Here is a 25,338-nt window from a genome sequence, read left to right as displayed (position 1 = left end):
TGAGACAAAGTGTGAGAAAGGCAGTAGCAGCAGTTTGACTCAAACAGTAACGTGGCAATCTACAGGCGCAGACTAGTCCATGATGTCTTCCAAGTTCAAAGTTTATTTCACACTGCAAAATTCTCATTACAAAAGCAAAACAGAATAATTTGGAACTCGGTCAGTTTACTGCTTTCTCACTGACAAACACAAATGTTATTTCACACCACAGATGTACAGGTGGAGAATTGCAATCCATGCAATATGCAGATTAAAGAAAACATTAGTTGGGTCACTTCATGTTTTCTTACAACATAGGGAAAGCAAAGGTGGCTTCTAAACAGGAGCAAATTTAGAACTGTATATGTAAATACTGTATTTCAAAGACATGCTGTTAAAACTTTTTCTCAGATAGATTGTTCAGCACTGGGCTAAGTTTGCAAAGGACTTGACATCTTTTACAACAAAACTGTTTAGTATTTTGCCACGCCAGCTGGTGTTGTGTGTCACTGTTTTATCTGACCCCTCTAATCTTCATAGACAGTGTTCTCTTTGGTGCCTGTCTGCACTGTTCCTTGTACAACCACCTGTTCTAGTAATGTCATAAAATGTGTGTTAACATCCATCCTGGGGCAGTGTAAACAACTGCAGGAAACACAAGCGGGAGAACTTTGACCAGTTCTTTCAAAGTCAGTTTTGTCTCATGAAAAATTGCAGTTGTCTTCAGAGCTTTAGGAAGTTCCTTACACCCAAAAGCAGCAGCATAGGTGCAATAAACAAGATTCAGTGCTTGCAATTAATTTTTTAATGTAATACTGTAATTAGATATTTTATTTATTATGTTGATGGATACTAATGACCACTCTGTCTGTAATAGGAGACTTGCTGTATCCAAAATGCAGGTGTCCTTCAAGACCATGATAATTTCCTTTATGGGTTGATCCTAGAGGCTTGGTTGGTTGGTTGGTTGGTTGTTTTTAAGAGTGGTAGAGGCTCTAGATTTTATTAGCTAGCCACAAAAATGTGTTCATGCTCAGCATGAAAGCCTACTCTTTTTTACTCTGACCTTGACTAGCAGAACTGAAAACTTAACAGGTTGAAACAGCTCCATCAGACACTGCTGATTTAATTATTTTGCAAGTCAGGATGTTTCTGCAGTAGTCACAAACATTTTACCTTCTAGGTTTGTTCTTGCTTTCTTGGCCAACACTTTCTCCTGAGGTAGAATTGTTATTTTTATTATGATACAGTCCTTGGCTAACACTCAATGGTTTCCAGTTCAATCTCTTCTGTTGTACTTGCTGTAAATGAAGGGATATTATTATTGATTGGCAAATGGATTGGAAGGCCAACATTCCAAAATTAACTGTGCCAAGACATTTTTAACTTTTTAATATTAGCTCAAGCTTTTTCATCTAAAATTAGGTTTTAAATACATATTTTCAAAATATTTAACTGTATAAAGAGGTTCTCACAATCTTTAAAGTGACAACGATTTCTTCCAGTACAAGGCTAAAGGCACTAAGAAAACTAAGTTCATAGGGACCGTTCTTATATCTCTCTTCATGACTTGTGAAAGGAGGGCTCTTCTAAGATAGCATTGGGGCTGAAATTAGGTCTCTGCTTTAGACCAATTCCTGGGAGATCACACAAGTTTCTAGAACTGTGCTTTCTTGAACTCTGACATATGTTATATGAATATGTCTATTCAATTCATCTCTGTGGGAAGACTGGCTTCAGCTGGAGGAAGAGGCTTTATCTAAACAAAATCCTATACATTCTGGCATGATAGGAAAGTTTTCAGTAGCTACAGAAGCTTGTGAGTGGTGTATGCACCATGAAAACAGCAGCAGTACTTAAGAGCCATATGTGAGCAACAGACAGGAAGAGGCAGCTCAAACCAAATTAATTTCTTCTTATATTAGCTTTGGCAGAGTTGACACAAAGTCTGGGCCATGAATGTTAGGATGCTTGAGTGTCTCCATTGGTCCAGTAAAATACTGATAGCTAGGCTACTTGTTGTAATGTAACACTTATAGAATACAGACCTTTTACCTAGAGGGCAAGAAACCACGAGGGGATCTGCACTTACAAAGAAGGCAGGTAAACATCTAAAATATTTTGAAGTGGTAAAGGAAACCTCCCATTTCAAAGATGTGCCTAGGAGCTTGATCCCAGGCTCATAACATGCACCTTGTTTTTCTGCCTAGGCCAAACATCCCTGGCAGTAGCTTGGAAATTTCTTCTCTAATATATCCCTTCAGTGTAGCTCTTGTGTTCCCTTGACCTGCTTGTCATGACTGTTGTCTTCAGTGTCAGGTTTTGATATTACTCAGTGTTCACTGGAGTCTGCAACTGGATCAAAAGTGAACAGATGAAGAGGGGGGTTGAGAAGAGGAGCTGCAATCCTCCACTGAGGATTGAACTGAAGTGGGGGCCACTCCCAAGGGTCATTTGATTATTTTCCCCTAGGATACACCCTGCTGATGTGAACTCAGAGAGTTGCTGATGCTCTTGACTTTGTCTCCTGCCCTTTGATGGGGGGTTATTTCAGCTCTGGCCTTTTCTCCCCAAGTTTTGCAATCAGCAATGTTGGGAAGTATTTTATTATTTCTAATGTGAAACAAATAAGGTAGCTGTCCTGTGGATTGTTCTTCAACTAAACACCTGTTTTTCATTTGCCTCAGCTAGTAAGGAGTTAGAACAGGATAACTGATCTGAGCCCTTCAGTCTTGTTTCTCAGTGGCCCTATTTAGCACCTTTATGGTACAAATTTTAGGCTCAAATTTCAGGCTTGAAGACCCTATACCCTGACTACATTTTTAGAGAAATACCTGTTAGTTTGTGTGTTGTCTTCTTCTGAAATAGATGCAGAGATTTATTACACAGCCACATGAAGCAGATTAGAACGGCAGATACTGCAGCGAGAAATGTGAAGAGAACTGCTACAAAATGCAAATCTTCATAGATAATCTCTGTAGGGAAAATGGAAAAAAAATATTATAAAATTGATTACAAGCAGATTGATGCTTAAACATAAAGCCAAGAAATCCTGTCTAGTTTGTACCATAAACATTGACTATGATGGTGCCATAGGCATTGGTTCCATGCTCCTCCATTACAGTGACAAAATAGTAGCCGGCATCTCTCATGCCCACATTCCGAAGCTGTATAGAGCCATTTTCAAAAGTAGTCACTCTGTCCTTGTAGACCGTGGATATGTTGACATAATTCCCACTTCTCCACTCAACAATGCTGGTGGTGCCCCAGCTTGACACATGCTTCCACTCAATGGTGGCCACACCTCGGCAGGAGTATTCAACTGAGAGGAGGATGTTTTGTGCCACTGTTGCATTGATGTTGGGTTGTGGGACAACTAAGGATACTCCTCCGGGAGCTGAAAGACAAAGGACAGTGATGAATGTAGAGGTGATGCTGCACCAACTGTCCCAGGCAGGCTGGGACTTCTGGATCATGGTAATTCATCCTACCTATCTATCTCAGTGATCTGTTTTAAGAGAGGATAGATTATGCTTTTCAATAGCTTCTTCTTTCTGCTTTCCACAAAAGTAACATACATACTTGAAGACTAAATACACATTTATAATTTGTGATAGCAAAAATGCTTCCACCATAGTGGACATGTATTTGGAGGTGTTTCAATGTTTTAACACCCACATAGAAAGGGACTTTGGATAAGCATAACATTTTCTGAAAACTGAGCAACATTCTTTTGTTCATCACTAACTGGCTTCCTTTAAAAATCCTGCATTTTCATGGAAAGCTTAGTTGCCATGTCCAAGGTAATCTATCATATTCATTAACTACCATCCCCCAAAAGCAAGAACTGTAGTAGGCATAAGTATGTGAAGTGTTGGCAAGGGCTTTGTCGTGTTTTCAGGATGTGTAATGAACATTAGAAATATCAGCTTCTTAAAGGCCACCAGTTAATAAGCCAATGCAGATAAATCACATGTAACCAAAGGTACACAGTCCCTGAGAAGCCAGGGACTTCATGTTCCTGATGATATCTGGGCAAAAATGCATCTAGAAGAATATTTAATTTTCATCTACTTCCTCCTGATGTGATTATGGAGCTGTTTGTGACACTGTGAAACTGAACTGACAGCTTAGTTTAATGTGTAACTGCAATAATTTCTGCTTGCATTTGGTGTTTCTGCATGAAGATTTGGATGAACACCAACACTGGAGATTTAACTGGCATACATTTTTTCTTTTGATTAATGGCTTGTTTGAGACCCTTGGCTAAAGACTGAAATCCTGTAATCTGCCCACAAAAATCAAAGCAGACAAAAGGCAGATAAAGCACACAGTAAGGCTGAATGCCTTTTCCTGGTTTGGCTTGGAGAAACTCACCTGCTCTACTCCCTTACTGTGGGAACAGCCTGACTGCAAGAGCAAAACAAAAAAGAAATGCTGACCTGTAAATGTCTGTAACCCGGTGGGGTAGTGAGAATGAGACCCTCAGCTACACTGCATGAGTGCAAAGCAGGACACCTAGGGATGATCCTGGAGGTTCTGCAGAATCTTCAGGGATAAGAATGATTAAGAAAGGCAAAGAAAAAAAATCTCCAAGGGAAAAAAAAAATTGTAAAAAATCTTAAAATAAGAGCCCTCCACAGTCACCACAAATGGAAGAGATGGGTAAATTACAACTTGACTTCACTGTCTTTGGAATCTGTAGCAGAATTCACTAACTCTGCTGGTCAGGATAAGGTAGGGGAGCTCAAGAAGCCAGTTCAGTTCCCAGGCTCTCATCTATAGTACTAAATAGGACCACCTTCCAAGATAACACTCCTGGGCTCCCCCTTTCATGAGCGTTGTCCATACTCATGCTGCCCAGTTCCCCTACAGGACCATCATGCTTTCTGGGCAGCTCAGTGTATCCTCAGCTGAGCTGTTGTCTGCTGTTCAGCCTGTGTGCAGGAGAGACTAACCAGAGCTGTGAAAACGAGGTTTGTGCCAGCTACAGAAACAGAACAGCCGGGAACCTCTCATAATCGCTGCAAATTGTTCCAATTGTTTTCTGGTCCATGTGTTTATTTAAAGCCCTTTCCCACTGTTTCTGACCAGACAGGAGCTGAGTGTCTCCCCTCAGTGACCCTTTGATGTTTTTATAGAGGCTTTTTTTTGAATATGCAATTGCAAAATAAATGTAAAAAAAAAGAGAGAATTAAAATCTTTCCATTAAATGATTTGCAAACATCTTCTGTCCCTATCTGGTATGCAAATCTAAAAAAGGCAATGCAGTATCTATCTAACCATTCAAAAACATTTTTAGTAGGCAGTGTGCCTAGATCACCTGAACTGGTCTAATCCACCAGGCTGGAGAGCAAACATCACAACCACATGCCGCGCCCTATGGAAGGTGACTGCTCTGCTGCTCTCAAAACCAGCCCCTTCACACCCAGTAAAACACGCACCCAGGAGAAGAGCGTACAAGGGCTGCTCAGAGCTCACTGAGTGCCTTCCTGGCACGCTGCTCTTCTCCAAAGTATTTGCCTGGCCAAGAGTCCCAAGTGGGAAGTGCGGCTCTGCCTACCAGACCTGGCCGCGGCACCGCAGCTGGGCTGCAGTGTGCTGGGCAGTGAGTGGGAATCAAAAAGGCTGGCAGCGCCAGCAGGAGCTCTGAACTGGGGGACAGCTCTGACACGGGCCTCTGAAACCCTGCGGGCTGCTTCTCCACCCTCTGGTGTCCTGCTTGCGCGTCACTTCTCTCGGTGGAGTGCCGTGACCGAACCAAACTCGCTGGCGGCGGTGACACCCCGCTCCCCGGGCCAGGGTGGGGCTGGCAGCAGCCTCCCTCAGGCCCCTCTGGAACAGGACCGCACGCTCCCTGAGGTTGCCCCATCCCCACTCACCCCCCCGTGCGGTGCTGGGTCGGAACCCACCTTCCCTCCTCACCGCCACGTTTCCCAGAGTGACTCGACACCCCTCGGGCTGACTAACCGGGTTCTTTCCCCTCCACGCCCTGTTCTCTCGGTCGCTGGAAAAGCAGCGGTGGCACGGCGGCTGCTGGGGCCGTCCCTGCCGGGAGCGGGCGTAAGGCCGGGGCGTGGGGCGCTCCCCCCGCGGCCGCGCTGCTCCCGCTCGGCTCCCCCGCTCCCTCCGAGCGGCAGGAGCGGGGACGAGCCTCCCCTGACCGTGTCAGGGAGAGCAGCGATGCCTGCCTGAGCCTCGGTACGTCCCGTCCCCGTCCCCTCCCAGCCGCTCCCGGTTGCGGACGGGCCGGGCAGAGCGCTGGCCGCGGGCGGGGGTCGGCGGGCGCTCTGCACCGCCCGCGGATGCCGGGCGCTGGGGCTGAGCCGGGGCATCGCGGCGAGGACGAGCAGGGAAGCGCCGGGGAGGGAGCGGGGGAGGCAGGGACGGAGCCGGACACTTACTCTGCAGAGCCCACCCGGCGGCCAGGCAGAGGGTGACGGTCCCCACGACGGCGCTCCGGCCTCGAGGGCCCTGCAGCGGTCTCATCAGCGGGAAGCCGATGCCCCAGGGGTTGCATTTAAGTGGCTGGGCCGGCGGCGCGGCCCGAGCCCGGGGGCTGCCTGCCCCAGAGGCCTCTCCCTCGCTTCTCTCCCTCCTATTCCTCCCGCTCCGGCCGCGGCGCCGGGGCTGCTCCCAGCTCCCCCCCGCAGCGGCCCCCGGGCGCTCCCCCGCTCACACCCCGCGATCTCCCGTCCGGGCTGGAGATGCAATTGGCTGAGGAAGGGAAGGCGCTGCCCGGCCGCCGGCCATCGCCCAGCCGGGAAATTAGTGCGATGGGCGCAACCCTGCCCGGCCCTGCCGTGCCCGGCCGGAGCCTGGAGCTGGGAGCCGAGCCCGGAATCGGGACATCTGGGCGAGGAGGCTGGTTTTAAGTGTGATTCGGCATCTGCAAGGGAAATTTCACTTCAGGGTGCTAAAACGGACTTTTTTGCTCCAAGAAGTGTGGTGATGATGCCGGTGAGACAGGAATGGGGGGAGGGCTGGAGAGCAGCATTTCTGTGCTCCCAGAGATCATCTCCGGTGACCACGCTGGAAAATGAACCCGATTCCCATCCCACTGTAACCGGCACATGCACTAGGTGCTCCTCTCTCCCTTCTGTTGTCGTCCAGATGAGGTCCCCAGCAATCCTTGTGCTTCTTTCAGAAGCACCGGACAGTGTGAGATAGTGAGAAACATGATTAGAAAACATGAGAGCATCCCAATCCTGAAAATCCATCCTTTCTCAGAGGCATCCCTGTATATGGCTACCAGAAGCCATATACACGCCCAGGAGATCTGCCCCTCTGACCAGGGAAAGAGTTACACACCAGATCAGCCTTTTTGAACATTTTCCATTCCTTCCTTGCGTTTCCCTCTCCTCAAGTTTTCTTTAGTAGAGTTGTAGAATAAAGAGACGTTTCAGCGTGCTGGTCGGTGCAGGCTTCTCAGGGTGAGTGGAGGAGAGGACAGTCACCCAGGCAGAGAGAGACAGCCACGATCTGCCCGAGCCACCTACGCTGAGCAGCCACTTTCCCCCTGCACTGTATGGTTTGCATGCAGGTTTTACATGCAGGTTTCCTTATGTACTGGCTGTCTGTGAGAACAGGGGAGTCCCACGGGGGTCTGGATGGCTCTGGGTAGGGGGCAGAGCAGGAGTAAGGCTTGTGCAGGGCTCACTCCTGCTGGGGCTTTTCAACCAAGTGTGACACTATCATGTGCTGCCATGCTCTGTATGGCATTACAGCTTCTTTCATGCATATCTCAGGGGTCAGGGGGTGACTTCCAGGAATTAAGTCAGGCCTTGACAAGAGACAGTGCAATCTTCATGGACTCCAGGGCCCAGATTTTGTTCAGGTGCAAAAAAATCTCCAGCTTCACCAACTTCTGGTGCATCTCCTGAAGCTTCAGCAATGATACTCAGATGAAGGGGCAGGGAAGGAGAGGTCAGTGAGGACGCACTGCCCAAGTGTTTGGTCCCACATAGGTTTTACAGCCTGCCATGGTGCTGGGGTTGCCTGGAAGTGTGTTTGCACTGGATCTGCAGAGGCAGGCCATGAAGTGCTTCCCTTCCGCCTCATCTGTCTGAGCTGCTCCTGTGCTTTGCCAAATCCCCTCTGCTACGTCAGGCCAACGTCGTGCCTGGGTGTCCCTGCTGAAAACATAATTGCATGAAAAAGTGTGTTGTGCTTCCCCTGGGAGAGATTGTGTCAGATGAAGTTTTTCCTGATCCCATCACTTTATGGCAATTTTATTCCTTGGAGCATTAAAGAAGGTCTCATGGTGATGTGCTTTGTGTAATTTTCCTTTTTTATTTCTTTCAGCCTTTATTTAAATTATTTTTGAGCTTGTGGCCCAGTGAACTATTTTAGCAGCGCAACCTATGAGGTATAGTCTCATACAAAATTAATTGAACCCTGCATATTTTAAATGTATCAAACAGGTTGCATTGAGTAAATGCACTTTGTTAGAAAGACACATGATAGTAATGAAATTGAAATACAGGCTTGGAGGTCCTCTCAAATGTTCAGAGTTTTGGCTACCATAGGTCAAATGTTCAGTCTTGTGATAAAAGGAAGTCCTGTGTTTATGCTCAGCATCAATAATTAACAGCAAAGAACTTTTAAATTCCTTCCTTTTAAAGGGAAAATTATAAAACATCTAGAGGTTGGAGGTTTTTTAAAATATAAACTGCACCTCAAGAAATACATATCACAAAGTGCTCAGCATTAAGAAAGCAGTATAAACCATATTTATTTGAAAGCTGGCTGGTTCCTCTCTTCCTGAGAGCCCCTTGGAAGCAATGCTTCCTCCCTCTGGGCTGCAAACATCCCGAGGAGGTTTCTCGTAAGCAGAAATGCATTGGAGTGCAAAATGGCAATGCTGGCTGACAGCTGGGCACGATGGGGGCCCACTGGCAAGGCAGGGGAGCAGCAGGGACAGGGGAAATTTTGGGGCAGTGTTCTTGCCTACAGCCTGTGGAGAAGAGTGGCCATATGAGCTGCACTGTAGGGGCTGGTGCTGGAGGCCATGGGGTGCAGCCCATCAACAAGTGACTACAGAGAGAATCACTTGGCTTCAAGGAGTCATAGAATCAGTTTGGCTGGAAGAGATCATCAAGCCTCAGCACTGCCAAGTCCACCACTACACCATACCCATAAGAACCACATCTACATGTCCTTTAAATACCTCCAGGGTGGTGACTCCACCACTTCCCTGGGCAGCCTGTTCAAGTGGTTGACAACTCTTCCAGAAAAGCAATTTTTTAGTAATATCTTCTAGCACAACCTGAAGTAATTTCCTCTTGTACTGATGATGGCCAGATTATTGATTAGCAACAAATCAAACTGAATTTAACCTTGATGCTTGACCCATCTGAGTCCTGCCAGCACCCGCCTGCCACCCAGCACCCCAAAGGCAATGGGGGATGAACTTCAGCAGATATCACCTGCTGTTAGGCTGGAGTTTGGAGAGGATGCTGTGGACATCCTGGGCCTTGGTGCTTGGGCATTAGTGCAAGGCTTCAGTGGGGAAACTGTTTCTGCCAGATGTGAGTGAAGGGATGCCAGCTGCCTGGCTCTCCTGCAGGGTTTGGTAGTTAACTCAGAGTAACTTTACAGAAAAGCCAGACTGGAGTGTTGTTCTTAATTTTATTTACCTTGGTATATTCGTGATGTATTTTCCTAGCAAAGCTTTTTATTAAATCCTGTCCAACCACATTCAGATGAGGCTAATGATATGCCACTCCAGGTTGTAGGTTTTTCATCCATTAGTGCTGCTCTTCTGGTTTTATTTTTCTCTGCTTGTCAATCAGCAGTTCTAGGAAACGTAAATGTATCAAGAAATATAATACACACTGTAAAAAATTAGGTTGTCTTTGTTTAATTACAAAGTGGCCTTAAACTACCAGGCTCTGGGAATTACTTAGAAGGTCTGTAAAATATTTAGTTTGCCACTCCTACCCTGCTGTAGGCATCTGCAGATTTTACTGCTACATGCTCATTATTTTAGATCTTCCCTTTGCTTATTTCCATTATTTTAAATGTTTTTTTCCTTTCTTCTCAGTGCCAGATGGGAAACAACAGTCTCTTAAGTTTGTCTGGAGGGCCTGATTTCTCATTCTGGTGCCATTAGTAATGAAACAAAACCACATTAACGATTGCAGCAACAGCCAGATAGGAGCCAGAAAGCTCTGCTGCATGAGTACACTGAAGTGCTTTATACAGAGGGTTTGCTTTTTTTTTCTCACCCTTTTGCATCGATGTCTTTTTTGGACTTGATAAAATGCTTGACCTTGTCTTTTGCTAAAGAAAAGATAAAAACCACCAGAGTTAAATATTTGAAGAGATTAGAGACCTCAGATAGCCCTTTAGAGGTAATTTCATCCTGCAAGAAACCATAGGAGAAAGCTCAGCAAAGAAATGTTAACAGCAACTGCAGGGCATTGCATCTGCCTGGTCTGCAGAGGCTCCTCACCCTTGTTTTGGTTGATGTTGTAGTGAGCTGGCAAACAGCTGGCAGAGAGCAGGAGAGACCTGCAGGAGAGACCTTGCTTCCAGACCAGCAAAGGAACATGCACCTGGCACAGGAGTAGTCAAAAAATAGGTAACATTCTGCTGGCCCCTCCTCTTTCACATGAGGTTAGTCATCTGTGCTTGGCTTTTTCTGGTCTTCTGGAAGTGAGAAGAACATTTGTTGTGAGGTTTTGGTTGTAAAAGCATTCCTTCCATTTGCATAAGATGAAAAAGGATTTTTCAGCATCTGAAGTAAAACCTGGTCAAATCTGCCTTTGCATGTCACTGGTTTCTTTTTGCCTTTTATTTTTTCTGCAGAGGCACAGTACAAAAAGCCCCTTTCTCACCTCAGATCAATCAACATCTGTAAGAAGAAAGACAATGGGCAATTCTGGTCTGACAGCATTCATTCATTTTTTAAGCACTTTTTAGACTGCCTAAATCTTGTGGGTTTGCAGGTTAGGGAAAGAGAGGAAAAAAATCAAATGATGATGCAGAAATGTTTATCTGAGAATGTACAGATGCTTAGTAGAAGGGAGCCATTTGGAAATAGCTTTTATCAAATTGGAGGTGCTCAAAGCACACCTTTGAGGGAGGATGGCTGACATTTGCCCATGGGCTGCTGTTGTGGCAGTAAATATCTTCCAAGACAATATATCCTTCATCTGTATTCACAGAGAGTGGAATACTCCCATGTTCTTTCATTGAGAAACCAAAGTACAAAGCTGCTTTTTTTCTAGGAAGTTTATATCAAAACAGAGAAAATAAATCCTCACTATCTTGAGTCTCTGAGGTGGTCTTTATCCTGCCTGTCTGAGCAACCTGTTTGAGTATTTCACCACCCTCACTGTAAAAATTTTCTTCCTTATATCTAATACAAATTGAGTCTCCTCCAGTTTAAAACCACTACTCATTTTCCTTTCACTACAGCTGCTCCTTGGCCTTCCTCACCCTATCTTTACACACCTGAGCAATGTCCTTACACTCTTCCCAGGATGCCTGTTCCTGCTTCACTGCCTGTGCATTTAGTTTCTCTAGCAAGTCTCAACTCAGCCATGCTGGTCTCTTGCCTTCCTTTCCTGATTTCTTATACCTGGGGATTGAGAGCTTTTGCGCTTTATGAAAAATGTCTTTTAAGATCTCTCAGCTCTCTTCTGCTCCTTTGCTCCTGAGGGCAGTTTTCCACAGGTGTCCCATCAACTAACTCTTTGAAGGATTGGAAGTTTTTTTTCTAAAATTCAGAGTCCTGGTTTTATTCTTTGCCTGACCTTTATGCCTCAGGATGTGACCTCCACTAGTGCATTATCACTGCAGCCCAGGTTGCCTCCAATCTTGATGTCACTGATTAACTCAACTTGTGGTAGTAAAATTAAAGTAAAATATTAATGCAATTCCAATTAAATAAAATAATTATGTTCCACTTTGGACACTTTGGAAGGTCAGTCACTCCTACAACCCTTTACCTCACATCAATGTTCCAGGTTAATGTCTATTGGTTAGTGTTATACCAGACAAAGAATATATAAGAGGAGCCTTTATCACAAGGAAGATTCATCTGACCATTTTCAGAGTTTCTTGTTCAACTTTGCAGACCCATGGTATTTTTTACTGTTGCTCATTAGCAATATAAATATTTTCAATTGCAGAATTCAGCAAAGTGAATGGCATGTCTGTTCACTGCGTGCAGAATGAAAATAGTGTCAAAAAGGGAAGGGACAAGTGTAAAAGGCTCTCTTCTGTCTTCCCTTTTTTCCCCTCTTTTTTCCCCCTTTTTTGTCTCCATTGCTGTCTATTACCAAAATAGCACAAGCTTTTTTCATCTCAAATCTGGGATGCTCCAGGTGCTCAAGCCTGTCTCTCATCTCTGATGTGATCACTGTCCTAGGATGCAGGGTATGTACATTATATCCTAATCTGATATGTACAGGTTGGGCAACACGTAAAATTAAACATGAGTAATAATTACGAAAAGCAATAATTAAGCATTATTAAGTTGGTCTAGTTGAAATACATTGTTTAAATATTCACACTTCAGTCTTAACCACACTTTTTATGTGGATCACCTAAGCAGCTCTCCAATTCATTTGGCCTAAATTTGGTGCAAAGTATTTATTCTGACCTGCCCTGTCAACACATCTGCATCCTCATGGCATCTGAGCTGCCAAAACCAGAACTCATTTTTCTACCACTGATTAGGCTCACTATGGGCTTGCTGAAGCACTGAGCAGGGGCTGCCTAGGGTCTCTCTAGAGGGCCAGACCGGATGATCCTTGCTGCAGGCAATCTCCTTATCTGTGCTGGTTCCCGCGCCTGGACACAGCACCTGTGAGGCAGCTGGAATACAGAGCACTGAGGTGAATTGAATCCAGCCCGTCTGGCCTTGCAGAACAGCTGCTGAAGCATGTCAGTCATGTGGTCTTTCAAATAATGACTGTGATTGAGCAATGGAGGTGTAATTATGGTGTCTCCAGTGGAAATAAGTATGGGTAATTCAGGGCAGTCACAGCTCAGACCCTTGCACAGGCACAGGGGGTGGTTCCCCCCTTGAGCACCACATACGTATAGCCTGGGCCTTATGCCCCACCTCAGCCTATGTGTGTGGAGGACTTAGGAACTGCTCCCAACACAGCAGAGATGGCAACTTGATTTTTCAGTGCAGGATGGGTAGGTGGCTGCTGGAGGAGTCATGCAGCACCGTGACTGAGAGATGGAGACTTTCTTCCCTCATGTTTGAACAGACCCCTTAGGGTCCAGGATATGGAGAGTCTGCTGATGGAGGACCCAGTTTAGATTTAGAAATCCAAATCACACTGTGTTCTTGACTTCTTATTGTTGGAGTTCAAGAGTGGCAAGCAGGGCTCTGAGCAATGTCAGCATTAAGACAGAAGTGGCAGTTGTTACCTCAGTGGTATCTGATTGCAGGGCTGAGAGAAGTAAGGAACTTACTTCTGTGTTGCTGGGATTTGTCAGTCTAAATTCTGGGCTGAACATCAGATACCCTAGGGCTACACTGAATGGATTCCTCTTAAAACAGAGGGATAACTTTGAGAAAAGCTTCCACTTTCACTGTAGCCTTTTCAGTGATGGCAAATCCACCTCAGTCCTTGCCAACTTGCTCTCCTTAATGGACTTTACATTTAAAATGCTGAGCCTCATTTTAGTCTTAATTTGTGTAGTTTTAACTTCCAGACACTGCATGTTGTCATAAACCCTGCCCATGAGGGGAAAAAAGAGACAAAGTAGCAGGAGCATGCTCTGGGTAAGATTGATCTCACCTGAATCTCGCCATTGCAGTGCATAGCATCACTCATGCCTTCCTTTGAGGACAACACAGCCAGCAGTTTGTTTTAGGTTGTGATACACTTGATCTGTCTGTAGACACCCGCGTTAGATTGTCCATGAGCCCACACTGACCCGCAGCTTGTTTGACCAGCTGAGCGCACGATGTGGACTGCTCCTCATTGCCCACCCACTCACTGGTAAGTGCAGGTCCATAGCATGATGCCAAGAATCACCCTCACTAAAGGTTCTGATACTGGATGGTAATTTCCTACTTGTAATTGCATTTCAAACCTGCCAGTTGTTAATCTACCTAATGCATATGGCATTGATTTTGTATGGTTCTTCTTTCTTAATCGAATTTCTGTCTGATCCCATCTCAGATGCTCTAAAGATGAACTGTAAAAATGTCAAAGAAAGACAAGACAACAGAAGCCTCAGGGTATCTCAGTGGATCCTGCCAGCCAAGGAAACAATAGAGTACTGCTGGATGCTGGTGTTTGCTGCTTTATGTAGCAGCTGTCCAGGCTGAGAAGTTAATCAAAATGGAAACTGTATAGAGTCTTTGTCATGGACACTTCTAAGGGTCAAAGGAGGTAAATCCACATGTGGAGAGGTAAACTGGAAGAAAAATAAGGGAATATGAACTGGAGGCCGAACAGAATGGCTTCATAGGAGTTGTGTCATTGTCCCCCATGCTGGCAATACCTCAAGGACCTTGAGTCTGCTGGACTGGAACAACTAGGCATTTGGGCATTAAGTATAGGACAGAAGTACTTTTGTATTTATTTTACTTGCAGTTAATTGCTTCCAAAACTTTGTCCAACCTTGATGAATGTTTTCTTTTTAAGCTTGCTGGGGGATGTTCGGAGGAGAGAGTCATATAAGGGTGGAAAATGGTAAGCATTCATGAGACTTGCATTAATTGTGTTTTTGCCATTTTCCACTCTTCACACAAAGCAGAGTGCTGTTAGTGGTATGAAATTTAAGGGAGCTTTGCCAGGGCCAAGTATGGCTGAGTATGGCAGATACCCCTGACCGCAAAGTCTCATGTTTGAAGTCTCTGTGAGTTTCTGTGGTGATGCTGGGTGGTAACATGGTGGCAGTGGTGACACTCTTCAGCAGTGTCCTTCGCTGCTCTCTCAGGAAGCTGTGGATCTATTGCCTGCCATGCCAAACCTGTTAGCACAGAAAGGCTGCAATATCAAACTTTGGGTCTGTGCAGGGTAAAAGCAGGGGAAGTTGAGCACAACAGTGAAAATGTATCTCCAGATGTAGGCATTTGCCTGTCAGAGCTGCTGTGTGGAATGGATCCTGGGCTACTTCAAAAGCAGCGTGGCCTGCAGGGTGAGGGAGTGCATTCTGCCCCTCTGCTCTGCTCTGGTGAGACCCAACCTGCAGTGCTGCATCCAGCTCTGGGGTCCTGGCACAGGAAAATGTGCTGACTGGGACCAGAGGAAGCCACAAAGATGATTAGAGAGATGGAACACCTCTCCTATGGAGAGTCTGAGAGATTAGGCGTTGCTCAGCCTGCAGAGGAGAAAGCTCCATGGAGTCCTCATTATGGCCTTCAAATACCCTAAGGGGGCTTATAAAAAGGAGCGGAGGGGACTTTTTGTATAAACAGATAGTGACAGGACAAGGGACAGTATTTTTAAAATGAAAGAGGGTATTTTTAGATTAAATAATAAATCTTTACTCAAAGGTTGGTGAGGCACAGAAACAGGTTGCCTGGGAAGTTGTGGATGCCCAGTCGCTGAAAGTGTTCAAGGCCAGGTTGAATGGGGCCCGAGCAACCTCACCTAGTAAGTGGCATCCCTGCCCATGGCAGGGGGCTCGGCACTAGATGATCTTTAAGGTCTCTTCCAAGCCCTTAGCATTCTGTGATTCTATGGTCAGGAAGTAGGGTGATACCTTGGCATGAGAGCATTGGGGTTTCACTCCTCTCTGGGTCGTGCAGCAGGTCTGTGCCCTGGTTCAAATGCAACATGTTAGCTTTGATCTGCCCCACACAGGGGGATGGACAGGTCCCCAAACTAGGTCACCCCTAAATCTCTCAGGGGAGTATGTTTGAATCAGCATCCAGCACCTGTGCTTTAAGGAGAGCCCTGTTCTCCTGGCGCTGGGGTAATGACAGCTTTGGTGCCTCCCTTGTGTAAGCACAACCTCACACACTCCCACTCAAATCACTGCTGTGTCAAAGACTCCCGTGGGTGACAGCCTAGGGCCATAGTCAATGGCAAAGCTTTAGATTTTTAAACCAGTTTTTTTCCTCCTTTTCTAGATACGTTAAATTAATATTTCATGGTAGTCTCTAGAGACACAGGAGAGAATTTCTGGTCTTGGTTTAACAAAGTATATCAACAGAAGGGCTGTGCATTGGAAGGTTAGCGTGCCCAGGTGTTCACTAACACTAGCACAAAACATAAGGTTATGTGAAATTTTTCTGAGGAGAAGCAGAATCTCCACCTTGCTCATGATGGATATTTTAAAAGAGATGTATGATCCCCCACAGGGAGCAGAATCCTCAAAGCCAAATCTTGAGTACAGGGCTGGCAGTCTTCCTCCTGAGCCAAGGCAGTTGCCTTGGTACAATTCAGAGTCTTGTGGCTTCTTGCTGGGCTTGCTGCAGTAATGCACAGTGGCACCAGTGGAGCTTCTCACCTTGTGCATGCCCATGCTGGAAATAAATCATGGAGCAGCCCCTTGTTTTCACCTCAGCAGTTCACTTGGCTGTGAGAGTTACTCTGCTGAAGGATTTTGATTATGCCAGTAAATATCTTCTTTTCAGTTGTGCCAGGTGTTTCCACTCACAGCAGCTCCCACAACCACTTTGGAAAGGTACTGAGAGTGTGGTTCCTGGTGGATTGCAACTGACCCTGACAGCTGCTGAAGGAAGTATAAAATGACAGCCATCTGTGAGCCATTACTATGGAATCCTCCTGAATCTTTAATTCAGCTCACATCTTAATGATCCATCTCACTGGGGCATGTTCTCCGTCCATCAGACTTCAGGCTAGAGTCCAAACTCACTATTTATCTGGGTTTCTTGTCTTCCAAGCCATTAAGAATTTATGCAAACAAGGTATTGGGGGATTTTCTGTACTTATCTGTGGCTTGAATCTTGGGATCTTGCCTTCAGCATTTTAGGATTTTGTGTCCCTGCAGGAAAGTTTAGGATCAGTTTCCAGCACCTTTCTGTCATCACAGTCCTCTGACTTCTTACACACCAGTTTGTGTATGTCACACACCATCCCATTGCTGCACTAGGGTAAAACCTTGACATAAGTGATTTAACAGGTTTTAAACAAAATTCAGATTTAAATTTAACAGGTTTTAGACAAAATTCCAATAGTCTGTCTGGCACCACTATTTTCCTATCTGTTTTTTTGTTAAATATTGGCTATGTAAATGTTTCTTAGTGAATAGTTAAGGGCTGTTGCTTTACCTTGCTTACCTGTTACTGCCCTACCAGGTTTTGTAGAGGGAATGTCTCATACATTCCCAGGCTGAGGGATCCACTGGCAGATACTGCAGTGGAGAGAGACGTGCAAAAACTTTTGCAGTATGAAGGAAAGCTTTGTAAAGCATACAAGGAATGGTGCAGAACTGATATTACTGCTGCACTCCTGTGGCAGTTGCACTGCTTTCAGTAATTTGTATTTTCAGGGGTTTGATGTGCTCCCCAGGGATGATTATGCTAAACCCCTTGCTGTGTAATGGAAACAGGTCTGCTCACCTTTTTTTTTTTAATCAAGAATACCAATCTATCAGACATTAATTTCTCTTCCTTGTGATCAGAAAAGTAGGTGACTTGGGAACGCCCTAAGTGTTGGAGCAGGATTATAGCTTTGCTTTCAGGTGGAATACCAGGGGCACCTCAATTCAACCACTGCTGGAGCCCGAGGTGTCATGTGGTCACCACCACAAGATTGTGCCACCTCGCCATGTGACTTTAATCACTATTGACTTCAAACTCACATATTCTCCTCGGATTAACAGAATGCCTCTTTATTTATTGGTGAAGAATTTAAATAAATCGTTAGTGGAGAAAGCAAAGAGTGATGCTGTCTGTGCCATGCTCTAACTGCTGAACACACCGTGGCCTTTCAAATGAAACCCCATATTTAATCATGGTTCTCTTCTAGTGCAGAGGTTGGCAAAGGTTCCTGTTTCTCCCCCTGCTGCAAGGGGATGAGGATGGCCGTTCTCCCTGTGATATTGCAAACATCCCAGCTGCGAGGGAGGAGGTTGTTCTGAAACAAAGCCTTGGCCAGGTGTGAAACAGCAAGGATTGTGCCCAAGGTAAGAAGCACAGTGAATGTTTTAAAGGGGAAGAGCTGGCTGTAGGTCCCGTTCAGCAGGGAGCAGGCTGGGTAGCGGATGACAGGGGGGATGCTCAGGGCAGGCTCCCCTGCCAGTAGCCTCAGCAGGAGCCCAACCAAGAAGCCAGCAGCTGATCCATAGGTGTTTGTGCTGGGTGCAAAGAGGGCACAGCAGAGCTGGGGGAAGAGGAGGGCATACACCAGCTCCCCACTGAGGAACCAGAGGTCATAGACAGAGCTGGAGTAAAAAGCCAGACCAGCAGCCCCAGCCCCAAACACCATCATGGAGGTCCTCATGGCCCACAACACCTCTGCCTCTGAAGCCTGTAAAGCAGAGATTACAGCATTAGAGACGCAGTGTTTTCTGGCAGGATGGCCAGCACTGCCCTGGCCTGGGCTGGTTCTCTGCAAGCCCTTGATGCTTTCAAGCACCACTTGCTACCAGCAGCCAGGCAAGCCAGGTACCGCTGGAGGGGGCCTCTGATTTTAAGGGTCATGGTTTTATGCTGTTTCCATTAACACCTTAGTCCAAATTTTACACTAGTCTTGTTAGAATGAGCAAAGCTCACCAGTGGGGGTATTGGTACCCCTACCAAGGATATGAACACCCCTGGCTTATGTTTGGAGCTCTGTCCAGAAACCAGTTCAGCAGCTGAAGGACACACACCTCCAGTCAGAGACTGGTTTAGAAATAGCCTTGAAGCAAGACTGTCTTTCCTGACACCCAAACTACCGAATGCTACAAGCAGGTACCTTTTTCCTCAGGATTTTCCTGTAGATATTGTGAGCAAACATGGAGCCAGTGGAGAGAAGAGCTGAATCTGCAGAAGACATTGCAGCAGCAGCGATGGCTCCCAAACCAGTAATGGAGATGTATGCTGGGCAGAGATGTTGTAAAACAAGTGGGAGGATCATTGCTGACTCCCCTCTCTCAAATGGACTTGGAAGACCGTAGCTTGTCTGATTCCAGTCTTTAAAACAAAACAAGGAAAAGTCACAACAAATCGTTTGTGAACATTTCTGCTGGCTTTGAAATTGTCTTTTCACAGGGGCCGGTCACAAAGGGCTAGGAACTGAGACCCACTTGGTATTTTAGGACTTAGATTGATTTTTTTTGGTTCTTTTGTGAACTTTTGTGATTCCCTTTAGCATGCTGCAGCTCCCACTAGATCAAAAATTTCTTTTTTCCTCAGCAGCATCTATAGAAATGGGTGTGCTTTGTGTGATTTCAGAATTGACTCAATTAAAGGTCAACCTCTAGACACTGCTCATGAGGAGAAGGAAATTGGATGAAGTCATGACTTAAGCTGATTTCCTTAAATGTTCAGTGATCTGGCTGCCCTTTTACCCTTGCTCACAGCCAACACAGGACTGATTCCCTGCATGGAGACTGTGAGTTTACAGGACTGAACTTCTTGATTCCTTCAAGCAAGAACCTTATTAACAATCTGTAGTAAGATTGCTGTGTCTTACATGTCTAAGGCATGAACAGAAGAAAGCATAAAATTTCTTCTAAAATAGGATTATACAAGTCTTTAGAGAGTCTGCCTTCATCTTTCCTCAACAAAAAGTCTGGGAAAAGTAATTTCATCATATGGAAATAGCTGTAAACAGGTCTTGGAGCTGTTTAAACATCTGTAAGTAGTTGTGCAGTGTACCTCAGAGGGCTCCACATTTTCTGGATGGATCACCTATCTTGGTGTTGAGGATCATGGGACATGGTAATTTGAAGTCTCTGTCAGGACTTCTTTGGATCCTGTTTTAATCACCTTTGCCAAAAGCACACTGGTTACTCAGAGACAAACTATTTATTTTACCTGTTGATGCTGCAACTGCCCCAATGAGCACTGAGGGGATGGCCATTGCAAAGCACCCGAGTCCAGAGAGGTAGGAGATGAGCCTTGCCTGTCCTGTCGAGGCAGCAGAGAGCACCCTTTGGAAGTAAGTCTGCCACGGGATACTCCCAAGCACCTGAAACATTCATTGGTTACCAGTGGTACCTACCAGGCTGCTGTAGGGCATCATCCATAATAAATTCTAACTTCAAATAATCAAATTCTCATTTCAAGTGCATAAATGCTGCCCAGGTCTAACTCTTGAGGATAATATTTCTGATAGTTGAGGATTCCCTGTTTTCTTTGTTTTCATCCATTCACATTGGATGTGAAATTTTAATGAAAACATATTAATGGTTTGGCAGATGGAGAAAGCTGAAAAATGGTTGTTTGAAATTGTGAATCAGGCACAGAGGAAATGAAAGGGAAGTTTTTCAGGAATGCAGCTTTTGTAAATAAATCTACCCAAACTTAGCTATTCAGCTTTTAAAATGAAAAATAAAACCACAATTTTCACTTCCTTAGTAAACAAAATTAATCAGATAAAATCTGAAGATTCTGTCCTCATCAAACAAACTTCTATGTGTCCCTATTATCAGTTTAGTAAGAGCAGAACAACCTCCTGGAGTCTTGGCTATAATGGTAACTCAAAAGTTGTGTTGTGCAGTGGAGCCAATTGCACTGTGCTTGCTGATGACTGGCAGTGATGTCATTTTAATTTTTTTTTTTCAAACAGAGGGAATTTTACATATTTATGTTAAAAGCACACTATTGAGGCTGCAAGACCAGCATCTCAAAAAGTAGGAAATTACTAATTTATGTGCCTGGAGAGAAACTGGCTGCCTGGATGATCTTACCCAAGAGGTATGTTCCTCCATGTGGGTAAAGGATGGAGTGCCCGTGCTGCATCTTTTCATGCCACAGCTGAGCCCTGGGTCTCCCCAGGCCATTTAGGTTGCTGCAGGGGGTGCTGAGGGACAGTTTTACACCTCCAGCCCATGTCAACTGGCCATGTAGTGCAGGGCTCCTGGCTGGTAGAACTTGCAAGCTTTCCAGACAGAAAGTCCCCTCACAATTCCTCCTCCCAACCACTTGTCCAAGAAGTACTCCATACCAAGTAGAAGAAGTCATCCAGCCACCTTCCAAGATACTGTTTTTCTATCTTCCCAATCCAAGGGTCTTGGTAAGATTGATGGGTTGCGGTGTAATAAATACTTTCTGTTGCAGAATTCACCAGGGCAAAGGGGATACAGATCCACTAGGATAGAAATGGAAGTTGTTAACCATTTTCCCAGTATCCTTGTTCTTGGAGAACAGATGCTTAAGTTAAGGTAGATGTAGAATGTTGAGTTACATAAGATTAAGCCTAGACTTAGAGTCTTCCTTTCTCCCCCTTCCTTACTCTAAATCTATATGTTTCTGGTTCATGGCATCATCAAGACCATGACTCTGTAATTCAGGTTAATTGGTACTTTCTGTAGACAGATCTCTCTCCATTCAAGATGGTTCTAGACAGGTTCTGCAAACTTCACTTTTGTGCAAACCTTTTTGTGTTCACCCAGCAAGGCCAGTGGCTTGTGTGAGCACTGTCTGAAATGTATAAGGTACAAAGACTTACAAAGATTGTAATATTTTTCAGGAAACATGTTCTCCTAAAGGGGAACTGCAGGTCAAGGAAGTTATTTTTCATCTCAGACATGCTGAAAAGAAGAGCAGGACTTTTCCCTTTAGTTAGAAAACTACCAAAGAGATGCACAGGACTTGCCAGGCTGAGGGTGATGAAAACCATCTGGATGACATCGGTGTAGGCAACAGAGTAGAGACCTCCCAGCAGAGTGTAAAGTATAACAGTACAGGCCGAGATGGTGATAGCCAAAGAGCCTCCAATATCCAAGATGACCCTCATTGTTGCTCCTGCAGACAAGGACAGCAGTTAAGTGTTTTAAGACAGATTTCGTATGTGCAGAACAGAGGATAAATAAGGATATGTTATTCCCCTGGTGCCAGTACAACATACTGTATGAAAAATGCAGTCTACAAAGAACGTGCACAGTGGGAGCTCAAGAGAGCCCATGATTCCTTCCTGCTCTCACTGCTTCGCCTTGCTGCATGGCCATTGCCAAGGCACTTTGCCTTTTTACATCTGCTCTCCTACAGGGAAGAGGAAGGTACAAACTCATATTGGAAGAGTTCTCTATTATAATATAATGAATATATAGCACTATTTGTTTTAAGCCTGAAAATATATTTTCTAGAAATGAAAAATGCTTGTTCTTCCCAAAAAGAAGGAGACAAAAGGAGACATGACGCACAGCTTTCCACAATTCCCATAAGTGTACTACACTCTGTCAGTCCACGTGACCTTTAACAAATATAACAGGAAAGCAAGTATTTACCCAGGGATGCCAGGATGGCTGCAAACCAGAACACCTCTCCGAGCAGAGGTGGAATGAAAAGTAAGGTTCCCATCATGTTCCCATAAGTTTCTTGAAGGGGGTCCATCACAGTCACATAATTCTTTGATCTCATTGGATTTACAAAGAAGAAACCACCTATCAGAAGGAAATGACATTTTGGTAGAATTTTGCATATTTTATATTCCAGGAAAAAATGAGGTAAGAGCGATATAGTATATGCATATCAGACCCACCTAGTGAATTCATACATAAGGGACCCTAGAGAATGAAGCAGCCAACCAGACACCAGGGTTTAAATTCACTGGCTAAATGTAGGGTTTCATCCATTTGAGAGTTCCCATCTTATAAAGGATATCTGCTTACAGCTTATATATATGACTGTCCACTTTTGGCACACCTAGATCTTTCTGGAGTGGCTACCAGAGGCCATCCCCTGTGGTACCCTCGATGGCACAAAATACTTGTGTGACTGTGACAGGAATTTAGCTCAGCGGATACCCATATATCATCTCCTCTGCATCCTCAAGGACCTACCAATCTGAGACATAAAGTTTTCTGAAAAGCATCCTATGGAAAAAGTCAGTAGACAGAGTGAGGCATTGAAGTCTCATATTTGGCTAAAAAGGAGGCAAAGTTTTGTCCTTGGTCATGTGATGCAACCTGTTGATATGTGGTCCTTTTCTGATTACATTTTTCATTTTGGCGGCTTCATTGTCTCTTCCCAGAAATATATTATTTTACTCTGCACATTGAGCAGAGTCTCACCCACCTTCATCTAAATATTGGACCTCAGATGTGCAGCCATCTCATTAAAACCAAAGAAAACGTTTTGTGTCTAACCCTGAAGCCAGCAGGACTGCTTGTCTGGGCACTACTGACCTGAGCAAAGATTGCAGGATCAGACCTGCACTCCTCAGTTTCATTAGTAGGAATTACTCACATAAGCAGTCCTGGCAATATATTTCCAAGCTTGATTCATATTCACGTCAGTTGGACTCTTTTCTTTGACTTGAGAATAAAGGTTATTGTTCTTTTAGAAATTCCTGTGTAAGGTCTGCACAGGTCTCCTTGCTTTCATCATCCTGTGTCCCTAGGAGAGTTATAGTACAACACAATGTGGCCTGAAAGCCACTTTGGTCTTGGCAAGAGAGCTGAACCTCAGCATGAGTCCAGTAATTCTCAGTTAGAAGTGGCAACTCAGGTGTAGAACACTGCACACTTAGCTTAGTTTCAAAAAAAAAACAAACAAAAAACCAGCTACAAAGTGGCATAAGCTGGATACACGACACATTCATCCTGAGACAAGACTACTCAGAAGAATGCATTTTAGTGGAAAAATCAAGATACTATTATTTCATCACTCAGAAATTACAAGGAAAAAATTACATACCAATACTCTCAATAGTCTGTGAATTAGAGACCATGTGAAAAAAGCAATATGCACAAAAAAGCAATAGACATATTATTCTAAATTCTCAGATAAGATTTTTGTCCCATAAATTACTACGAGCAGGCAAGACTCTACACTAGCTCCAAGCTACCCTAACTTATGTTTCAGTTCAGAGGACAGCATTGTAAATGCTTATTCTCAATACATGGGAGACTGAAAAAACAAAATCACATTTAAAATGTACCCTATATTCTGTTACATATCTTAATATACTCCTATGATATATTTTTGAAGCTTATGTGTCCTAATCACATGAATTATTTACCAATAACAAGGGACAAGGCAAATCCCACAGGTGCCTGGACCCACAGTAATCCTTTTGAAGGCAGGTAGACAATTTCAGCTGTGCTGTTGATATATGCTCCTCCAACCCAGGTGGCTGTAATCATGGAAGATGAAAGGTCAGAATTGAGAGACATATACTCAACTAGCCCTGTAAAACACTCTGAGAACTTGTCAACATTTTTCTCATACAAATATTTCATCACAGCTCTATTTTCTTTTCAAAGTTTTCTGCCATCCAGAGATGTGCTGACTACAGATAATAGTATTATAATCTCACTCTAAATTATTTTCCAGCTTCAGGAATGAGTATTTGTGCGTGCATGGAAAAGTTCAATGTTTAAACATTTAGAGGCAATTTGAATATAGTAATTTTTAATTACTTTTTTTCTCAGAGGAAGACTTTTGCTAGAGAAAATGGAATTGCCTTTGTAGAACTGCCCTCCTTCAAGAGTATCACTTACAGGGTGTAAGAAAATAGACATTAGGGAAAACAAATGCAAACAGGCAATGCAGTCAGATAACAAACTTACAACAATGATTTAAGTGTCTTAGCCATGCAAATGACACTGGGGGATGCCTTTACAAAAAACAATTCAGGTAAGTAAATTTCAGATTATGCCAGGCAGCAAGGAGAGAGAAGGGAAATTGAGAGAAACTCTTTCTTTAAGAGGGAGACCAATGTTCACTATGAGTGACAATTTATTTCACACAGAACTGGACTTTTCTGTGGGTAAAATTCTTCTGTTATGTTGGATAACAGAAACTGGTTCACGATTAAGACCACAGTCTTCCTTAATGAAAAGTATTGTATTCTTTTGTCACTCTTAAATTAAACTCTTAACTCTTAACTAAACTCTTAAATGAATCTCTTTAATTTAAGAGAATATACATAAACATTAGGTTCTGCTCAGTGTGAAGAGGTTTGTAAGAATCCATCCCAAAATGATTCATGAAACCATACTCCTTTAAAGTCACACTTAGGCAAAATCTACCCTGACATTAAAGGAGTTCACTTCCTTTGAAAGAAAAGTCACCCAGATCTATGCAATACATGTGTTTTAAGAAGAATTTTGAAAAGTCTTTTAAGAAAGCTTACCTGTTGCAGTGAACAATCCAATGAAAACATGTATATTCCTGCCTCCAACCATGGCCATCTCTGTTGGGTTCCTGTTCTGCTGATCCTTTCTGCTTTTCCAAGAAGCCCAAATTCCAGTAGCTAAAGTTAATGTAAAAAATACACTCAGAGATACTAAGCCTGGTATATTTAGAGCCAT

General features: G+C 44.3%; 2 protein-coding genes across 2 annotated transcripts; both read right to left on the bottom strand.

Annotated features, from left to right (window-relative positions):
* Positions 1–25: 25 nt before the first annotated feature.
* VSTM5 (V-set and transmembrane domain containing 5) lies at positions 26–6,601 on the bottom strand. Its single transcript, XM_030951282.1, has 4 exons — positions 6,384–6,601; positions 3,047–3,376; positions 2,814–2,954; positions 26–1,280 (listed from the first exon to the last, which is right to left on the bottom strand). Exons 1-4 carry the CDS (start codon positions 6,466–6,468, stop codon positions 1,237–1,239), a joined length of 600 nt encoding a protein of 199 aa, XP_030807142.1. The 5' UTR covers positions 6,469–6,601; the 3' UTR covers positions 26–1,236.
* Positions 6,602–17,879: 11,278 nt separating this feature from the next.
* On the bottom strand, positions 17,880–25,338 carry LOC115903098 (high affinity choline transporter 1-like). The gene is made up of 8 exons (XM_030947305.1): positions 25,161–25,338; positions 24,045–24,158; positions 22,309–22,464; positions 21,678–21,826; positions 21,027–21,170; positions 19,895–20,048; positions 18,831–19,048; positions 17,880–18,401 (listed from the first exon to the last, which is right to left on the bottom strand). Exons 1-8 carry the CDS (start codon positions 25,336–25,338, stop codon positions 17,880–17,882), a joined length of 1,635 nt encoding a protein of 544 aa, XP_030803165.1.

Source organism: Camarhynchus parvulus, chromosome 1 (assembly GCF_901933205.1).
Source record: "Camarhynchus parvulus chromosome 1, STF_HiC, whole genome shotgun sequence".
NCBI lineage: Eukaryota > Metazoa > Chordata > Aves > Passeriformes > Thraupidae > Camarhynchus > Camarhynchus parvulus.
Note: the sequence above shows the minus strand (reverse complement) of the source record. Positions and strands in the feature narration are given on the sequence as shown.

Coding starts and splice junctions, on each gene's coding strand:
- VSTM5 (XM_030951282.1), bottom strand. CDS start 6,468: ATGAGACCGCTGCAGGGCCCTCGAGGCCGGAGCGCCGTCGTGGGGACC. Junction 3,377..6,383: donor CGCCGGGTGGGCTCTGCAGA/GTAAGTGTCCGG, acceptor TTTGTCTTTCAG/CTCCCGGAGGAGTATCCTTA. Junction 2,955..3,046: donor CATCATAGTCAATGTTTATG/GTACAAACTAGA, acceptor TTTTCCCTACAG/AGATTATCTATGAAGATTTG.
- LOC115903098 (XM_030947305.1), bottom strand. CDS start 25,338: ATGGCTCTAAATATACCAGGCTTAGTATCTCTGAGTGTATTTTTTACA. Junction 22,465..24,044: donor TGCCTTGTCCCTTGTTATTG/GTAAATAATTCA, acceptor TCCTTCTGATAG/GTGGTTTCTTCTTTGTAAAT. Junction 18,402..18,830: donor GGAAAATCCTGAGGAAAAAG/GTACCTGCTTGT, acceptor TCTGCTTTACAG/GCTTCAGAGGCAGAGGTGTT.